Genomic DNA, 20,246 nt, shown 5'->3' on the forward strand with positions numbered 1-20,246 from the left:
AAAACGTTTAAGTGGCTTTATATCATAAAGCCTTACAGCTTGCAGTGTGGTCTGTGGACCAGCATCAGATACAGCAAGGGAAGAGAAATTAGAAATCAGAATCTCTAGGCATCCCCCAAACCCTGTTTGGCAGCAGCACCTGCACTTGAACAGAATTCTCTGCTGACAGACATGTGTGTTGGAGGAACCGAGTTTTACCTTGTTACCACAAACAATTTAAGTAGTAACTTGGAAAAGGGATATGCTGGGGGTGTGGGTAATAGAATTTCCTAGAGGAGCTATCAGCTAGTTGCTTGGGATGCTGTTGTGTAGTAGTGTGTCGACCCTTTGTCTGTCACATGCTGGGTAACCCTCTAGGCTTTAGAATCTACATCCTTAAAGACTGGTAAGAAGGGCCAGTGGCAATCAGGCACTGTAAGACTGTGCCTGTGAAGCTTTCCAGAGCATGGAAACTGGCTACATCATAACAGCCACAGAGGTCCATAAGACTGAGATAGTCTAAATTGGGAAGTTCAAGTTCTTGGTACGGAAATATAATGGAAAGAATATGTCAATAAAAGGCAGTTCTCCTTGGCATAGGAAAAGCATCTGCTGTTGTTCTCTTCTTCCAATGACGGTCACATTTTCACTTGCTTTGAAGAATGTATTACAGATGCTCGAAAACTCAATTTGTTTGAGATAAGTCAAATGAGAAAAAAGATTGAGAAGATGAATAGTGAAGTAAAGCTTCTAAACAGCAAAATAAGCGATCTGAAGAACATAAATGAGGTTCTGGGGTAGGTATCTCCTAATTTAGCATTTGAGAAACTGAGAATGTTGAGAAACCACTGCAAACCATGTGGTTATTTCCAAGCTACCTGCCAAGATAGAAACTTAGTGTTTTAAAGTTTCTGCTCTTAGAGAATTAAGTTTGCATCCCGACACTGCTCCAGTAATTCCTTGTTGCAGTTCTGTTGTAAGTGCATATCAGGCCAGTTACGTTCTATCCAGTTTATTTCATTAAAGATCTCCAATTGTGCCTATAATTCAGTAGGAGGATGAGATTGATCACCTGGAAAGGGTTCCATGGTTTGTGTATAGTTAGATGAGACTATGTACATAACTGCCTATAGCTTGAGACCTGCCGGAACCCTTGCTTTATTTCTAAGCTGTTGACTTGGGCCAATCCTTCTTCCCCGAGCTTCACTTGCTCTGTCTGTAAAACAGAATTCAGAGCTCTTGACCCAACATAGTCTATAAGAGGAGGATTTATTCTAAAATGAGAAAACAATATAAGGCTTGAAGAACAAGTTCTCACCATGAGCAAATTTGCAATACTAATGCATAAATATCAGAATGTTGATGCTCTATATCGAGAAATGTTCAAATAATCCTCCCCCACCCCATCATAGCAGGGAAATTGGTACATAGGATCTCATCATATCTCAAGACCCTTGCATGTTCTTCCCAAAGTAGGCCCTCAGAACACCTGCCCTGGGAGAGGTGTCATGAATGAGGCTCATAAGATTGAAGAATAGTGACCCCTATTCTAACCCCTACTAAGGATTCACAATGCAGTTGATATATGGACTGCACTCGCCATCATTTCCAGGGATAGCTATAAACTAGACTATTTCTAACCAACAACCAGAAATGGAACATAAAGCTGGATACATTGAGCAATGTCCCACCATTCTGCTCCTATAAATTTGGGGCTTGCATGAGCGGCAGGATCCTGAAAAGGCTTGTTAAAACACAAGATTTGGTAGGTCTACCAGGTAGTAGGGTGGAAAGAAGGTCAACATTTCTTTTATTATTTTATTTGTTTACATTTCAAATGTTGTCACCATTCCCAGCCTCCCCTCCATAAAGCCCCCATCCTCTCCCTCTCCCCATTGCCTATAAGAAGTTGCTACCACAACTACCCACCCACTCCCACCTCACCCCTCTAACATCCTCCTTTTCTGGGACATTGAGCCTCCATAGAACCAAATGCCTCCCCTCCCGCTGATGCCAGATAAGGCAGTCCTCTGCTACATATGTAGCAGGAGCCTTGGAACAGTACGTTTTCACACTTTGGTTGGTGGTTTAGTCCCTGGGAGTTCTGAGGGGTCCAGGTGGTTTTCACTCCTATGGGGTTGCAATCTCCTTCAGCTTCTTCAGTCCATTTCCTAACTCTTCCATTGGGATCCCTGAGCTCAGTCCAATGGTTCTATTAGTCAGGTGTTGGTAGAGCCTCTCAGGGGGCATCTATACCAGGCTCCTGTCTACAAGCATATCTTGGCATCAGCAATAGGGTCAGAGTTAGGCTAGATGTCTGCAGATGGGATGGATCCCTATGTAGGGCAGTGTCTGAATGGCCTTTCCTTCAGGCTCTGCTCCATTTTTGTTCCTGTGTTTCATTTAGACAGGAACAATTCTGGGAGCCATGTCTATTAACTGGAGTTGGCCTCTTCCGGTTCTGTCTCCTCGATGTTGGGTATTTCAGCTAATGTCATCTGCACTGGGTCCTGAGAGCCTCTTGCATCCCTGGGGTCTGGGACTTTCTAGTGGTTCCCTTGGCTCCCTGCCCTCCACTGCTGCATAATCTATATATTCTCCTGACCCTCTACACTTCTCTCTCTTCTCTTCCCATATCTGATCCTGCCCCCCTTTTCCCTCCCTCTTCTCTCCCACCTAGGTCCTTCACTCCCATTGCCTCCTGTGATTATTTTGTTCCCCCTTCTAAGTGGGATTGAAGCACCCACACTTTGGCCTTCCCGTTAAACTTCATATGTTCTATGAGTGGTATCATGGGTATTCTAAGCTTTTGGGTGAATACCCACTTATCAGTGAGTACATAGCATGTATGTTCTTTTGGGTCTGGGTTACCTCACTCAAGACGATACTTTCTAGTTCCATTCATTTGTGCACACAGTTCTCAAGTCCTCATTTTTAATAGCTGAGTAGTATTCCGTTATGTAAATTTTCTGTATTCATTCTTCTGTTGAGGAACATCTGGATTGTTTCCAGCTTCTAGATATTATAAATAAGGCTGCTATGAACATAGTGGAGCATGTTTCCTTATGATATAGTGGAGTATCTTTTGGGTATAGGCCCAGGAGTGGTATAGCTGGGTCTTCATGTAGAACTATATCCAATTTTTTTGAGGAATGACCAAATTGATTTCTAAAGTGATTGTACCAGCTTGCAATCCTATCAGCAGTGGAGGAGTGTTCTTCTTCCTCCACATCCTCGCTAGCACCTACTGTCACCTGAGTTTTTGATCTTAGCCATTCTGAGTGGTGTAAGGTTGGATCTCAGGGTGGTTTTGATTTGCATTTCCCTGGTGACTAAGGATGTTGAACATCTCTTGCTTCTTGGTCCTTCAAGATTCCTCAGTTGAGAGTTATTTGTCTCATTCTGTATCCTATTTTTAATTGGGTTATTTAGTTTTCAGGAGTCTAACTTCTTGAGTTCTTTGTATTGCCCTTTATCAGATGCAGGGTTGGTAATGATCTTTTCTCACTCTGTAGGTTGCCGTTTTTGTCCTACTGTCCTATTTGCTTTACAATTTTATAAGGTCCCATTTGTCAATTATTGATCTTAGAGCATAAGCCATCGGTGTTCTGTTCAGGAACTTTTCCCCTGTGCCCATGTGTTCGAGGTTCTTTCCAACTTTCCTTTCTATTAGATTCAGCATATTTGTTTTTATATGGAGGTTCTCAATTCACTTGGACTTGAAGATTGTACAAGTAGATAAAAATGTGTCAATTTGCATTCTTCTACATGCAGACCTTTAGTTAGACAAGCACCATTTGTTGAAAATGTTTGCTTTTTTACACTGTAAGATTTTGGCTTCTTTGTCAAAGATCAAGTGTCCATAGGTGTGTGGGTTTATATGTGGCTCTTCAGTTCTATTACAGTGACATACTGTGATTTTTTTTTCTTTTGAGTTTGTTTATATAGTGGATTACATTGGTAGATTTTCATATAATGAACCATCCCTGCATTCTTGGGATGAAACCTACTTGATTATGGTGAATTATTGTTTTGATGTTTTCTTGGATTCAGTTTATGAGTATTTTATTGAGTATTTTGCATCAATATTTGTAAGTGAAATTGGTCTGAAGTTCTCTTTCTTTGTTGGGTCTTTGTGTGATTTAGATATCAGTGTAACTTCATAGAACGAATTAGGTAGTGTTCCTTCTATTTCTGTTTTGTGGAATAGTTTGAGAAATATTGGTCTTAGGTTTTCTTAGATGGTCTGATAGAATTCTGCACTAAAACGATCTGTCTCTGGGCTTTTATTGGTTGGGAGACTTAATAATTGCATCTATTTCCTTAGGAGTTATGGGACTGTTTAGTTTATCTGATTTAACTTTGGTACTTGGTATCTATCTAGAAAAATCATCCATTTCATCAAGATTTTTCGGTTTTGTTGAGTATAGGCTTTTATAGTAAGATCTGATGAATTTTTTTTGGATTTCTTCAGTTTCTGTTGTTACATCTTCCTTTTCATTTCTGCTTTTGTTCATTAGTATACTGTCTCTGTGTTTTAGGCCTAGGGTCTTATCTCGCTGATTTTCTGAAAGAACCAGTGTTTAGTTTTGTTGATTTTTGTATTATTCTCTTTGTGTCTAATTGATTGATTTCAGCCCTGAGTTTGATTATTTCTTGCTGTCTGTTCCTCCTGGGTATGTTTGCTTCCTTTTGTTCTAGTGCTTTCAGATGTGCTGTTAAGTTGATAGAATAGGATCTCTCCAATTTCTTAATGTAGTCAGTGCTATAAATTTCTTGTTAGCACTGCTTTCATTGTGTCCCATAAATTTGTGTATGCTGTGACTTCATTTCTTTTAAATTCTGAAAAATCTTTAATTTCTTTATTTCTTCACTGACCAAATTATTATTCAGTAAAGAGTTGTTCAGTTTCCACGAGTATGTGGACTTTCTGTTGCTTTTTGTTGTTATTGAAACCAGTCTTAGTCCATGGTGATCTGATAGAATGAATGGGATTATTTCATTCTTCTTGTGTCTGCTGAGGTTTGTTTTGTGTCTGATTATATGATCAGTTTTAGAGAAGGTGCCTTGAGGTGCTGAGAAGGTATATTCTTTTGTTTTAGGGTGAAATGTTCTGTAAAATCCATTTAGTTCATAAATTCTGTTAGTTTCACTGTGTCTCTGTTTAGTTTGTTTCCAATTGTGAAAATTGTTTCCAATTGTTTCCATTGGTGAAAGTGGAGTATTGAAGTCTCCCACTATTATTGTGTGAGGTTCAATGTGTGCACTGAGCTTTAGTGACTTTATTTTTTTACAAATGTGTGAGCCCTCGCATTTGGGGCATAGATGTTCAAGATTGAGAGTTCATCTTGGTGGGTTTTTTTTCCTTTCATGAGTATGAGGTGCTCTTCCCCATCTCTTTTGATAACTTTTGGTTGAAAGTCTGTTTTATTGGATATCATGATGTCTACTCCAGCTTGTTTCTTGGGACCATTAGCTTGGAAATTTTTTTTCCAACCTTTTATTCTGAGGTAATGTCTTTGTCACTGAGGTATGTTTCCTGAATGCAGCAAAATGCTGGGTTCTGTTTATGTAACCAATCTGTTTACCTATGTCTTTTTATTGGGAAATTAAATCCATTGATGTTGAGAGATATTAAAGACCAATGATTGTTGGTTCCTGTTATTTTTGTTGTTAGAGGTGATATTATGTTTGTGTGGTTCCCTTCTTTGGGGTTTGTTGTGAGATGATTAGTTTCTTGTCTTTTCTTGGGTGTAGCTTCCCTCTTTGTGTTGGCAGTTTCCTTCTAGTATCCTCTGTAGGGCTGGATTAGTGGAGAGATATTGTTTAAATTGGGTTTTGTCATGGAATACCTTAGTTTTTCCATATATGGTGATTGAGAGTTTCGCTGGGTATAGTAGTCTAGGCTGATTTGTCTTCTCTTAGGGTCTGCATGACATCTGTCCAACATATTCTGGCTTTTAGAGTCTCTGTTGAGAAGTCTGGTGTGATTCTGATAGGTCTGCATTTATATGTTACTTTGCTTTTTTTCCCTTACCATTTTTAATATTCTTTCTTTTTTCTGTGTATTTAGTGTTTCAATTATTATGTGATGTGAGAACTTTCTTTTCTGGTCAAATCTATTTGGCGTTCTGTAGGCTTCTTGTATGTTTATGGACATCTGTTTCTTTAGGTTAGGGGAGTTTTCTTCTATGATTTTGTTAAAGATGTTTTCTGGTCCTTTGAATTGGCAATCTTTATTTTCTTTCATTCCTACTATTCTTAGGTTTGGTCTTTTCATTGTGTTCTGAATTTCCTGGATGTTTTGGATTAAGCACTTTTTGCACTTTGTATTTTCTTTGACTGCTGTGCCAATGTTTTCTATGGTACCTTCTATGCCTGAGATTCTCTCTTTTATCTCTTGTATTCTGTTGTTGATGCTTGCATCTGAAACTCCTGATCTCTTTCCTAGGTTTTCCATCTCCAGGGTTGCCTCCTTTTGTGATTTATTTATTGTTTCTATTTCCATTTTTAGATCCTGGATGGTTTTTGTTCAGTTCCTTCACCTGTTTAATTGTGTTTTCCTATATTTCTTAAAGAGATTTATGTGTTTCCTCTTTTAGGGCTTCTACCTGTTTACCTGTGTTCTCCTGTATTTCTTTGAGTTATTTATGTCTTCCTTAAAGTCCTCTATAATATTTATGAGATGGAATTTTAGGTCAGAATCTTGCTTTTCAGGTATGTTATGGTATCCAGGGCTGCTTGTGGTGAAAGAACAGGGTTCTGATGGTGCCAAGTGGCATTGGTTTCTCTTGCCTATGTTCTGTGCTCCTCATCTGGTTATCTCAGGTGTTGCCTGGCCTTGTTTCTGAATGGAGCCTGTTCTTCATTGTAGGAAGTTGGAGCTCTATGAGCTTATTTAGAACAGGCCTTTTGGGGGTGGTGCAAACAGTGTTGTCTCTGGTTGTTGCGGGGGGGGGGGGGGGGCTCCTAAATCCCTAGTTAGGACGTGCCCCCTATGACCCTGGCTACAACAGATCTCCTGTGACCCTGGTTAGGGTAGACCTCCTGGGAGTCAGGCCATCTCTGGGTGTGGGCAGGTGGGTTGGAGCACCCAATTTGCCCAGGGCCAAGTTGCAGACCAGAAGGTGGTCAACATTTCTAATAGATTACAAGTGACACTTATCCTATAGGTCCAACACAGCAGGTAATTTTTGAGGGTAATTTTTTAGGAAAAGATGAGGTACAAATAGAGGATGGTGGATTGATGAGGTAGAACCATTACCATCACCTGTTGCTTCTATGTTTCCTAGGAAGATGCATTATCCAGGTCCTCACAGGCTCTGATGACTTGTGAAAGTCATCTCCTCTTCCATTTCCTCCTCACTGTTCATCAACTGGAAAGTACGGAGACCTTTTTGTATGCTTTCCTCAGGCCTACAGGCTGTTTGTGAATATACTCTTCTCAAACCATCACCACCATGACCACCACAACTACTGCCACCATAACTATCATCCCTACCACAACCACCATGTCCACCACTAACATCACCACCATGACTACCATGACCACTACCATGATCACCACAACTGCAATCTCACCACCACAACTCACCACGACCACTTCCCCACCATGACTACCACCACCACCACCACAACCATCACAAATAGTTAGGTTTTTTCTTTTGCTTTATTTTGTTTGACTTTGTTTCTTCCTTAGACTGATTCTCTGTCCAGGTTTCCCATACTTGACCCACAAAGCAGCCACTAACTCACTCCCTCACCAAGCTCCTTTCTATTATAAGCTGTACTTTCTATTATATCTCTTTTGTGATGTTTGATCTCTGCCAAACAAAAACCAAAAGCCCCCCAACAGCCCATTTCTATTTTCCCAAAGCTTCAAGTACCTGTCTTCCAACCCTAAGTCTCTAACCCTGGAGAGTAAACACTAGGAAAAGTCTTTATGTTCCAAGAGATTTTAAAGTGTGACATGGAGAAATGATATCAGTTATTCCCTCTTTCAATATTTGTGCTCCATGTTTGTCCCAGAATTCAGTTCTTCCTCAGGGAGCAGTGGCCCACAGTGAATATTTGAGGTACATAACTCATTTTGTGCTCAGATCTGGATGAGAAGATGAGACTCAGGTCTCAAGCATCATCTGAGCAGTAGAGATGGCTGCAGCCTCCTCTTTTTCTAGGTTCTATCCAGGGGAAGACTAGATTTCTCTTGGTCCAACCCTTGGAGCTATGGTATCAGGGTAACTAGAGATGCAAGAGAACAATAACATTCTTTGGCTTAATGACCTGCCTGGACACACCCATCTGGTCAGAATCCATTCATTTGTTCAAAATGACTTTTGACTCATCTTATACTTTAAGACAAAATAATATCCTGGCACATGGGACTTGTCTTAGTCAGGGTTTCTATTCCTGCACAAACATCACGACCAAGAAGCAAGCTGGGGAGGAAAGGGTTTATCGAGCTTACACTTCCATGTTGTCTGAATTCCTTCCTTCACTAAGTGCTGTCCTTTTATGCCAAGACTCATTCTTTTCTCCTAGTGCAAAGCAAGCAGAGCTGGCGAAGCAGCATGCAAAGTATGTCCTGCTGCTGAACCAAACACTGGAAGAGAAAGCCAATGCCACTATTTATATAAATGACACCTATACCAGAATAAACTTTGAGAAAGAAGAAATAGGACTCCAAAAACAATGTCTGCAAACAGCATCTGATTTAATTGAAAAGCATAAACAAGAGTATTTGGAAAAGAAAGAATATTTGGCTGTCCATGTAAGTGGTGGGACCTATTATTTTTTAAATTCAGAATTGTTTTGACTGTGAGTCAGCAATGGGCATGTTTTCTTTATCCTCATGGCTAGAAGCCTCTTGGAGAAGACCTTCGATTGTGCACATTTGTTCTGCTCACAGAACAGAGTCCCTGGCAGGATCCATGTCTCTTTAGTGGCCTCATGCTGATGTAGAGACGAGGAATTTGCCACCTTCTTTTATCTAGTTCCACTTTTGTATAGCCAGAACCTAGGAGTCAGGCAGACCACCTCCAGTGCCTGCTATTCCAGCTGCAGCAACCTGAAACAGGAGTAGCCTTCAGCGGGGCTGCCAGACCCTAGTGCAGCGCAAAAAGCATACTGTATTAGGAGACCAGCAAATTCCAGAGGTTGGGGGCAGAGGTAATCACTGCCTCTCCTGTTCCGGTAGAGGCTGCACACCTGCTGTGCTATGTTAATTGAACACACTGTCCAGCGTCTTTTTATTTCTCAAGGTGCCTTGGTTGCACTGGGAAAGGTAGAGTTGTCTCCATTCTTTTTTTTTTAATTATTTTTTTATTCGATATAATTTTTTATTTACATTTCAAATGATTTCCCCTTTTCTAGCCCCCCCACTCCCCGAAAGTCCCGTAAGCCCCCTTCTCTTCCCCTGTCCTCCCACCCACCCCTTCCCACTTCCCCGTTCTGGTTTTGCCGAATACTGCTTCACTGAGTCTTTCCAGAACAAGGGGCCACTCCTCCTTTCTTCTTGTACCTCATTTGATGTGTGGATTATGTTTTGGGTATTCCAGTTTTCTAGGTTAATATCATTCTTACAGTATAGAAAGGAGCTAGGCTCAAGATGGAAACAGCTGTGTTGCGTGTAGTTTTATTTTTTATTTTTTGGTTTTTTTCGAGACAGGGTTTTTCTGTGTAGCCCTGGCTGTCCTAGAACTCACTCTGTAGACCAGGCTGGCCTCGAACTCAGAAATCCTTCTACTTCTGCCTCCCAAGTGCTGGGATTAAAGGCGTGCACCACTGCTGCCCGGCGCGTGCAGTTTTATAAACATGCTCGCTCCTTTGCCCAGCTTAGCTCTATCAATGGCCTCCCTGGTGTCATTCAGCTCCACCAACTGCAGCTGGCCATTTTCCCAGGAACTGTGATCCCTTCTCCAGCCCCCATGGCTAGCTTAATGGCTAGGCAAAGAATTTCCTGCCCTAATCTTATCAGTTATCTCCCCCATCCTCCTCAGCTCCCGCCCACAGCAGAGGCTACAAACTCTAGGAGTCCCAAGAACTTATAAGTCTGCAGTAGCTTCCTCCTCCCTCCATGGTCTGGTCTGGAAAAACCTGTCTCTGCACCCCTTCTCTTCCTCCTGGGACCCGGAAGTCCCACCTTTTTCCTTTTGTCCAGCAATTGGCTTCTGCCTTCTTTATTGACACAATCAAGAACCAATTAGGGAATCAACACCCTCCCTACAGAGCTGCAGAGCTTTTGTTGTGTCCTTTCTAAGGTGAGAATGTGCCTAAGCTCGGGAATGTCTACATTTAGACCCTGAGTCGCCAGTTTCCATATTCAGACCCAGGAAATCAAGCATTAAATAGGAAGGAAAGAAGGAAGGTTAATTTATTACACTGCTTTTTAAATATATGGGGTTTCCCCCTAATTTTCAATAAAATGTCTCTATCACCGAATTTCACTCATATATCTGCACCCTGGTGCATAGATTATGATCATACGCGTTCAAAGTAGCCTCTCTGCAACAAAGTGGTTACTGGCTTAAAGGGAAAGCCAGACATCCAGACATTAGTGTTCACAGAGTTTTAATCCACTTTGCTACCTTATACCTTTCTGCCCATTGTTACCTTGTTCTTGACCATTCAGTTTGCTGAAAAAAATATGTTTAATTTTTAATAAGAGTCACTCATTCCTCCAGAGTCTGACATGTGACAAGATGTTTGATTTTGGTAAAAATAGGAAGAAGTAGCCAAGATTATAAGCTGTCCTGTCTTCAGTGACTTTGCACATGCCTCTCTTAGCTGGGTTTTATTTTCCATGAGGTGGTATGAAGTGGGGTTTCTAGACAACTGATTAAATCTAATTACCTTCTTCATTTCCCATATCTCCGTAGTCATACATGTGATGTCCATTGCTGTGAGGTAGTTGCAGTAAGCCACTACTGTGGCAAGATGCTTTTATCCATTCTTAGCAGTGGTCATTACCGTATTGCTCCTATAAATGTACCACCAACATCTTATAGCTGCAGCTTGATCCATAGGGCTCATGGTTTTGTCCTTAACATTAGGAAATACAAAAATCTTGGCTTCATCTCATTCTTCTTTTAAATTGTTAGTTTACTTAGATGGAAAATGGCCTGTTTAAATTGAATATTAATTAGGTTAACAAGTTGAAAAATCTTTCTCTGATGTGCTAATAGACTTTTTAATTAGATTATTGTTGTTACTGTAGATTAAAGAGGTGAAGCAGTCCTGTGAAGAAAGGAGAAAAGAGGCATATTATAAGAGGAAAGAACTGACCAGATTACAAAATAAAATAATAAAAATGAAGCAAACAGTTACTTCCAGCTCAGTGGTAAGAAAAAATAAACATCTTTTTTTTTTAGCCCAATCTGAACATTGCAGTTAAAAAAAAGTTAATTTCATTCATCTTCCTGCTATTCTGAGAGAATGCCACTGATTGTTAACATTTCCTGACACTTCCTTTAAAGTATTACAGCATGTACAAATTATACTAAATGGACTAAAATACCTTGAAAATGATTTTTTTTAACTGTGTGTAGAACTAGCTAAATATATGTTAATGCCTACTAATCTTTTATCACTATTAGTTGAAGGAATGGATCTACAGTACATTTCTTCAGTGTATATCAAAAAATCGCATGCAAAACCATACAATACAGAAGTCACAGGGAAGCGGCACATCTTTCTGCCAGAATGCATCACTAATTACATATGTCACATGAGGTGCAAAACTAACCTTAATTATGATATGTCCATGATGGCATCTAATTATTACAACATTGGTAAAATAAAATACTCCTCTCACATATGTGTTTAAAGAGGCCATCATCTGGTATCATCATTAGGTATCAACACAGTAAAGATGCAGAGGTCAAACAAGGCTTAAGGACAATCGCTAAGCAAAGCTTCATGCCATCTGCATGCTGAAGTTCATACCATCTGCATACCCAAGCTCATGCCATCTGCGTGCCCAAGCTCATGCCATCTGTGTGCCCAAGCTCATGCCATCTGCGTGCCCAAGCTCATGCTATCTGCATGCTGAAGCTCATGCCATCTGCATGCCCAGGCTCATGCCATCTGCATGCCCAAGCTCATGCCATCTGCATGCCCAGGCTCGTGCTATATGCATGCCCAAGCTCATGCCATCTGCATGCTGAAGCTCATGCCATCTGCATGCCCAGGCTCATGCCATCTGCATGCCCAGGCTCACGCCATCTGCATGCCCAAGCTCATGCCATCTGCATGCCCAAGCTCATGCCATCTGCATGCCCAGGCTCATGCTATATGCATGCCCAAGCTCATGCCATCTGCATGCTGAAGCTCATGCCATCTGCATGCCCAGGCTCATGCCATCTGCACGCCCAGGCTCATGCCATCTGCATGCCCAGGCTCACGCCATCTGCATGCCCAAGCTCATGCCATCTGCATGCCCAGGCTCATGCCATCTGCATGCCCAAGCTCATGCCATCTGCATGCCAAAGCTCATGCCATCTGCATGCCCAAGATCATGCCATCTGCATGCCCAAGCTCATGCCATCTGCATGCCAAAGCTCATGCCATCTGCATGCCCAAGATCATGCCATTTGCATGCCCAAGATCATGCCATCTGCATGCCAAAGCTCATGCCATCTGCATGCCCAGGCTCATGTCTCCCACTTGAGCCTCATAAGGTGCAAGGAAGCACCCCACCAAGCTAGTTTTAATCTAAGATGTTTAGGGTCAAGTTAGGCAGCCATAATAATCTTATCCAGATCCTGTTGCCCCTCCTGCCATCCCCATCCCCAAACTTGAATGTTACATCAACCTGGGCATAAAGCTTGCCTCTGCCAACCTATTAGGTGGAGACATGAGGTAGACTATTGCCTAGTATGGTGGATTTTTATGACGACTCCCAAATTACAGAGAGATGGAAGAACATACTAACATACACATGAATTCTTCAGTCTAGACACCTCTGTGGCCAGGTCAGACTGATAGAACATTGGCAGAAAAAGAATTGAATGTGATTCTTCAACCAGCATACCTATTCAAGGCAGGGGTTGCTGAGGGTGAGAGACAATGAGTTCTAGGCCATGTGCATGCAGTTTTGCTGGCATGTGTAAGTTATGAAACCCAGACTGGAAAATATGAACCCAGACAATGAATATCAGGCCTAATCTTGATAATTGATTTAACCATGTGATGCTCTAAAGAAACTGAATAACTTTTGGCCTGTTGGGTGACTTTCTAGAGAGCTACTGAATTAACATCTGTCCCTAAAGTGGCCTAAACAATGTCTCATTCAATTTTATCATGATGTACAAAAATGGGTTTATTGAAATGTAAATGACACAGACATAGAATATGTAAAAAGAAAAAAAATGGGTTTATTAAAGGAGACATGTATATATCCATATATGACATACATACATACATAGATTTTTATCACTACTGCATTTAGTCATCTACTCCATCAAATTTTGGGTTTTCTATTTTATTTCAGAATTTTTTTTGTCAAGTTGAGTTTCACAGCAACAAAGTTATAAAAGTGATGTATTTTTTGACTAAAGGGTGACCTCACCATAATAGTTGAATGAGTAATTTATAAACTGCTTAGAGAACCTGAATTACTGCTGTGAACCCCTTGCTGATAATTGGATGCCATTGTTGTTGAATTTTCAATAGATTATTAGTGACCAAAGTCAAGAGATAGCCCGGCTACAGGAAGCAATAAATATTTGGAAGAAAAAGGTAGAAGACATGAGGAGAGTTTGTGAAAGTTTGGAGGAAAAACTGTGAGTGTAGCCCTTTATGTTTACAGGATCTTTTCTAGATGCTGATTAGTCATGGTTTTCTTTAATTGCCTTAACATAATGCCTGGTAAAAGCAATCTACATTAAATTTTTAGATTATAATCTATATTATACAGAAGAGAAATGCTTCTTTAGGTTTATGGTTGTAGAAGTTACAGATCATGGCTATATAACCCCACTGCCCTATGCCTGTGTAAAGACAGTATGTTTGCGAGACTAATACATTGCCATAGAGAACCCACTTACAACATTGGAAGCAAAAGAAGAGGAAAGCAAGAGACTGTGCGTCCCCAGTCCCAGTCAGGGACATGTCCAATGCCCTTAGACCTGCTCTGAGCCTTGTCTCTTAAATGTCCTACAAACTCCTACTATTTCCACCCTGAAGACAGTCTTCAATGCACATTTGGGAGACAAGTCAAAGTTCAAAGGGTAACAACTAATGTGTTACTTTCATTCTCAGAAACGCATCTTCAATATTAAATGGAACTATATTTAGTTTATTCATATCTGTGAGATTATTTATGGTGTTCCCTCCTCAATTTGAAGTTAGTCAGATTTTCAGATGATCTGTGGTTTGTGGCAGAGGGATCAGAGGGGATTTCAGTGATGCAGATGCGCGGCAAATGAAGGAGTTCTTTCGAATGTTAAACTCATGTCAGCTTCTCACTCTAAACAAAAACAACAACCAAAAAAAGAAATTCCTACCGGAAGGGCATTGGTGGGGAATATCATGAGCCTGTAACACACCCAGCCATACTGCTGTTTGCTCTATACTTAGTCAAAGGATCTTGCATGATTTGCTGAGAAAATGCAGGGAAGCCTCCAACAAAAACCATTCCTATTGAGGAACCACACTCAGAACCTAAAGAAACTCTCTCATTTATCCCATAACATCACGATCTGCTTCCTTTGACAAAAGGAATCCATCTTTCTGGCTTTTCCTGTACCCAGTTCCCAGTTCTCTCCTCTTGGTGAGCACATGTGGATGTCAGACTGGGTCAACACTTCTGAAATGAACTGTGACATGTCCAGCCTATCAGCCACAATTGACCAGCAGTCTCTGTGAGTTCGTGGCAGAACATATTTGGCACAACTTTGCTTCCTGGGCCAGCCAGGTAGAACCATAAAAATGTGGCTTCCAACACCCACCCAGGTGATTTACTGACAACTGGGAGATAAACTGCAGTCTGAGCATGTCCCTAAAGGACAAGTAACTTTATGATAAAATCATTTGTAGATATATTTGAATGCTTTTTAATTAAAAGTGTATCTTCTAAAACAAGAAGAGCAGAATGCAGTGCTAATCTCCCATCATGGGTCCATAAATATGCACAGATTGATCCTCTGTCACACGTGTAGCTGGTGGAAAATTCTCTTGTTTCATGGCATCCTCTTCATCTACTTGCTTGCTTCTTTAGCCGTGTAGATATTTTTTAATTTTATGAAGTTCTACTTGTCAACTGTTGGCCTTAATTCTTGGGCAATTGAAGGTTTTCTTCCAGTAAGTCCTTCCCTACATCAATATCATATAAGGTTTATTTACCTTCTTTTAGCAGTTTCAGTGTTTCAGGTTGCACGTTGGGATCTTTGATCCATTTGGAGTTAGTTTCTGTGCAAGGCAATAAATACGGGTCTAATTTTATTCTTCTGCCCGTGAACGCTATTCTCAGCACCATTTGTTAGAGATGTTTTCCTTACTCTGGCTTAGGTTTTATATATAGGTATATATTTGTCAAATATTAATTGCTTGAAATTACATGTGTTCGTGTTTGAGTCTTCAGTTTTGTTCCATTGGTCTACGTGTCTGTTTTTGGCACCAGCGCCATGTTTTGATTACTATGGCTTTGTAATAATCTTAAAATTTGGAATTATTATCTCTCCAGTATTGCTTTTTGCTCAAGATTGTTTTTGCTATATGGCTTTTTTTGGAGTTCCAGATTACTTTTAGCATAGTTTTTTTCTATTTTTATTTCTATTTCTTCAAAGAAAAAGATGGGGATTTTGGTTGGGATAATACTGAATCTATAAATGGCTTTTGGTAGAATGGCTATTTAAAAAAAAAATCTGTTGTCATTGTTATCTGGAAGGCTTACTGACTCTGTCCACCTAGACCTAGTCATGGAAGCTTCTAGACTCGGTACAATCTGTTCTAAACCTAGAATGTTTTCAGACTCTAAGACTGACTGCTGAAAAAACTCGCCTTTTCTAGTTCTTTCTGAGCTCTAGCTTGCTGGTTCAAGTCAGGTGCCCTGGCTCATTCCAGCTGACTGATTCAGTCTGTCTTCTCTCAGCCTCTGAGTTGCTCTGCTTAGCCTCCAACTAACTCTACCAATCTTTTCTAATCTTTTGGCTCCTTATCATTGTCTTGCTTGTTCTGTCTTGACCTGTGTCTAGCTTTTTCTCTCTTCAGTCTGTCTCTGTAAAACTCTCCCAGTAAAACTGTCTCCTATCTTGCCCCGCCCCTCTTGCTATGGTCTTGTCTCCACAAACTCAACTGTATTCATGCACTGCACTACTACACTCCTGTCTTCCTGTACTATATGTCTCTCCCTTAAGAAGCTTCCCTTTTCTCTCTCTTCTCATGAGATGTGGGTATATCCTAGTCTGTCAAATCTTTCTCTGATTCATCACTTTTTCTACCACTCAAACACTTTCAAATTGGGTGCTTCCTTCTACAATTAACTTTACCTTAATTGTTTGGGATTAAAGATATGTACTAAGGGCATATCTGTATTCCAGCCAGAGGGATTCAAGGTGTTGCTAAAGACTGAGCCACACCCTAACTCTAAAGAGGCTTGAGTATCCTTTAACACGTTTTCACAGTATTAATTTTTACCAATTCATGAGTACAGGATTCATTTTTATTTTCCATTGTCTATCTCTCTCATCAGAGGTTTAGAGTTTTCACTGTAGCGGTCCTTCACTTCCTTAATTAGGTTTATTTATAGATATTCTATTTCCCTTGAAGCTGTCGTGAATGAAAGTGTGTCCACAATCTCCTCACTTTCTGTTTGTTATTGTTGCATATTAATGTTGTTGGTGTGTGCAAGTTGTTTCTGTATCTTGCCACATTTCTAAGTTTGTTTATCCTTCCTGGAAGTCTTCTGGCAGAATTCTTGGAATCTCTAATGTATAGTATCATATCCTGTACAAATATAATCTGTCAATAATAAGCCTTTGTCCAGTGAGCTGAGGCAGGATTAAAAGGTTGGACATCTGGCAGGGATGGGGGAGGGAATTTGTGGAAACAGTGAGGCACAGGAGATTCACCCCAGGAATGCTGATGAAAACAGACATATGATAGGTGAGCAGAGGTAACCAGACACATGACAGAACTTAGATTAGAATAAATGAGATATTAAGTTATCAGCTAGTCAGGGAACACGTAAAACTTTGGCCTAGCCCATTGTAAAGTATACTTAAGTCTCAGAGTAATTCTGTGAGGAAAAACATGCAATTACAGATGGCATCCACTGTCTGGCATGTAATCCAAGATTAGAACATTGGACTCAAGGTTTAGCCAAAAGCTCAGGACATGAGAACAGACCAGAAAGTCAAGCATGGCCCCTTTAATGACCACCACACCTGCTGGCTGAGCACTCGAGCAGAAGCCTGTGAGGAGCTAAGAGAACGGGGAGCTGGAGCAGGATGCAAGGCCATAGAACAGAAATTAGAGGATCTGGAACCTACAGCAACAACGGAAAAGGCAGTTCTGAATGAGAAAAATCCACTAGGTTATAAGGAGTTAGAACAGCTTTTGGAAAAAACAGCATCCTGGGCAGAGCACACCAGCCGACAGGCCACATATGGGAGGTCTTATTGGCAGAGGTGGCCTCTGAGGGGGGTGGGAGGAAAGAAGAAGAGAAGAAAAGAAGGGGGCTGTGGGTTGGGTTATGTGTCTTTTATCTTTTATCCAGGCCGGGGATGAAAGATTCATGCACAAAGGGATGTGCAGCAGGTGCCATGGCAACAGATAAAGGAGCTTTGCTGTCGCCTAGAAATGACATGTTGCTGAGTCCAGGAGCTGGATATAAAGAGCTTCTGGCTGTACACAGATGCACCTGATGCTAACTAACAACAGCAGTCAATAGAGATGCAACATACAGAGTTAAAAATACAGAGTCTACTTAATGATGATACCTTAGAACAATGTCATATGATAGACAATGTGTGTCATTTTCTAGAGCTTAGAGAATTGAGATATGTGCACATGTTGATGCACTATGCTATTGATACATGTTCAGAATTCCAATGGTCTTTTGCCTTGAATTCTGAAAAAGATGGTTCTGAGATTGTACATTTATTAGAAATAATGGCTATCTTGGAAATGCCTTTGCAGATTAAAGCTGATGATGCTCAGGCATATATATCCACTAGGACAAAACAATATTTTGGGCATTATAGCATAGAACATGTTACAGACATGCCTTAGAATCTTATAAACAAACAATTATGGAGAGATCTAACAGGACATTAAAGAAAATGCTCAGTCCCATTGCCTAGATCTGCCCTTGCTCCTCCGTTCAGAGGAGACTTTCAGGAAACTGAGAGTCTTCTGCCTTCCCATGGGAACCTTTGGGGGCCCCAAAACTAACCAGCTTGGAACTGTGCCTGACCACCCATCCTAGTTGGATCTGCCCACCACCCCAGATATGTCTGACTGGGATACAACCTGCAGAATTCAGTCCACTCATGACACAGCCTGAAGAGTGGAGTCTACCTGTGACACGGTCAACAGAGCAGGATACCCTGAACTCCATTGTCTGGCCCATGGCTCCCCCAACTTCCTGAGAAGTCCTGCTACCATCAGGATCATCCATCCAACACCAGGGAAAACCAGATGCCTAAAGGACAGCATAAAAACACACAAAACCAAAGACCCAGGGCAATACGGCACCACAAGAGCCTAGCTATCATGTTTCAACAAACCCTGGATATCCTAATGAAATTGAAGAACAAGAAGAGGATCTTAAGTCCAAACTTACAAAGATGATAGAGCCCTTTTAAAAAGAACATGAGTATATCCCTTAAGGAAATACAGGAAAATACATTCAAGTAGGTAGAGGCATTAAAACAGGAAACAATAAATATAAGGGAAAAAAAGGGAAATGCAATCAGACAGGGGAAGGATATGAATAAAACTGTTCAAGACTTGAAAAGGGAAATGGAAGCAATAAAGAAAACACAAACCGAGGCAATCCTGCAGATGGAAAACCTAGGAAAGAGTCCAGGAAGTACAGACCTAAGCCTTACCGACAGAATACAGGAGATAAACAAGAGATTCTCAGATTTAGAAGATATGAGAGAAGAAATCAATATATAGGCATTTCTTTAGTTTAGGGAAATTTTCTTCTATTATTATGTTGAAGATGTTTTCTGGGCCTTTGAGTTAGGACTCTTTTTCTATTCCTATCATTCTTGGGTCTTTTCCTAGTGTCCCATATTTCCTGGATGTTTCATATCATGAAGTTTTTAGATTTTACATTTTATTTGGCTGATATATTGATTTCTTCTCTCATATCTTCTGTAAGTCAAAGGACACCATCACTAGGACAAAATGGCAGCCTACAGATTAGGAAAATATCTTCACTAACCCTACATCCAACAGAGGGTTTCTATCCAAAATTTATTAAGAACATAAGAAGTTAGACACTGACAATCCAGATATATCAATTAAAAAGTGGGGTACAGAGCTAAACAGAGAATTCTCAACAGAGGAATATTGAATAGCCAATAGGCATTTAAAACATATTCACTGTCCTTAGTCATCAGGGAAATGCAAATCAAAACAACTCTGAGATTCTACCTTACATTCATCAAAATAGCTAAGATTAAAATCTCTAAAGGACAGCACATGCTGGTGAGGTTGTGGAGCAAGGGAAACACTCCTCCACTGCTGTTAGGAGTGCACAGTTATACAACCACTCTGGAAATCAATGTGGTAGTTTCTCAGAAGACTGGGAATAGTTCTACCTCAACACCTAGCTATACCAACTCCTGGGCATATACCCAAAAGATGCCCACTATACCATAGGGGCACTTGATTAACTCTGTTCGTAGAAGTTTTATTCATAATGGTCAGAAACTGGAAATAACCTAAATGTTGCTCAGCTGAAGACTGTACTGAAAATGTGGTGTATCTACACAATGTAAAACTACTCATTAAAAAAGAAGGACATCATGAATTTCTCAGGCAAATGGTTGAAACTAGGAAATATCATCCCGAGTGAGGTAACACAGTTCCAAAAAGACAAGCATGGCATGTACTCACTTATTAATGGATATTATCCATAAAGTACGGGATAACCATGCTGTAATCAACAGACGCAAAAGAAGCCAAGTAACAAGGAGAGCACAAGGGAGGATGGCTGAATCTTTCTCAAAGGGGGAAACCACAGAGTCAATGGAAGGAGGGAACTGGGTGCAAGAGGGGATGGCTGTTATATGTAGGGAGAGTAGGGGAAAGAG

General features: G+C 40.7%; 1 protein-coding gene across 1 annotated transcript in view; it reads left to right on the plus strand.

Annotated features, from left to right (window-relative positions):
• Ccdc175 (coiled-coil domain containing 175) overlaps positions 1-20,246 on the plus strand; it is an 84,316-nt gene that overhangs the window by 14,436 nt on the left and 49,634 nt on the right. Inside the window, exons 4-7 of the mRNA XM_052186723.1 lie at positions 641-776; positions 8,521-8,749; positions 11,195-11,317; positions 13,651-13,760. Of these exons, the coding sequence (XP_052042683.1) occupies positions 641-776; positions 8,521-8,749; positions 11,195-11,317; positions 13,651-13,760 (598 nt within the window). The remainder of the gene's footprint in view (positions 1-640; positions 777-8,520; positions 8,750-11,194; positions 11,318-13,650; positions 13,761-20,246) is intronic.

Source organism: Apodemus sylvaticus, chromosome 6, assembly GCF_947179515.1.
Source record: "Apodemus sylvaticus chromosome 6, mApoSyl1.1, whole genome shotgun sequence".
Classification (NCBI taxonomy): domain Eukaryota; kingdom Metazoa; phylum Chordata; class Mammalia; order Rodentia; family Muridae; genus Apodemus; species Apodemus sylvaticus.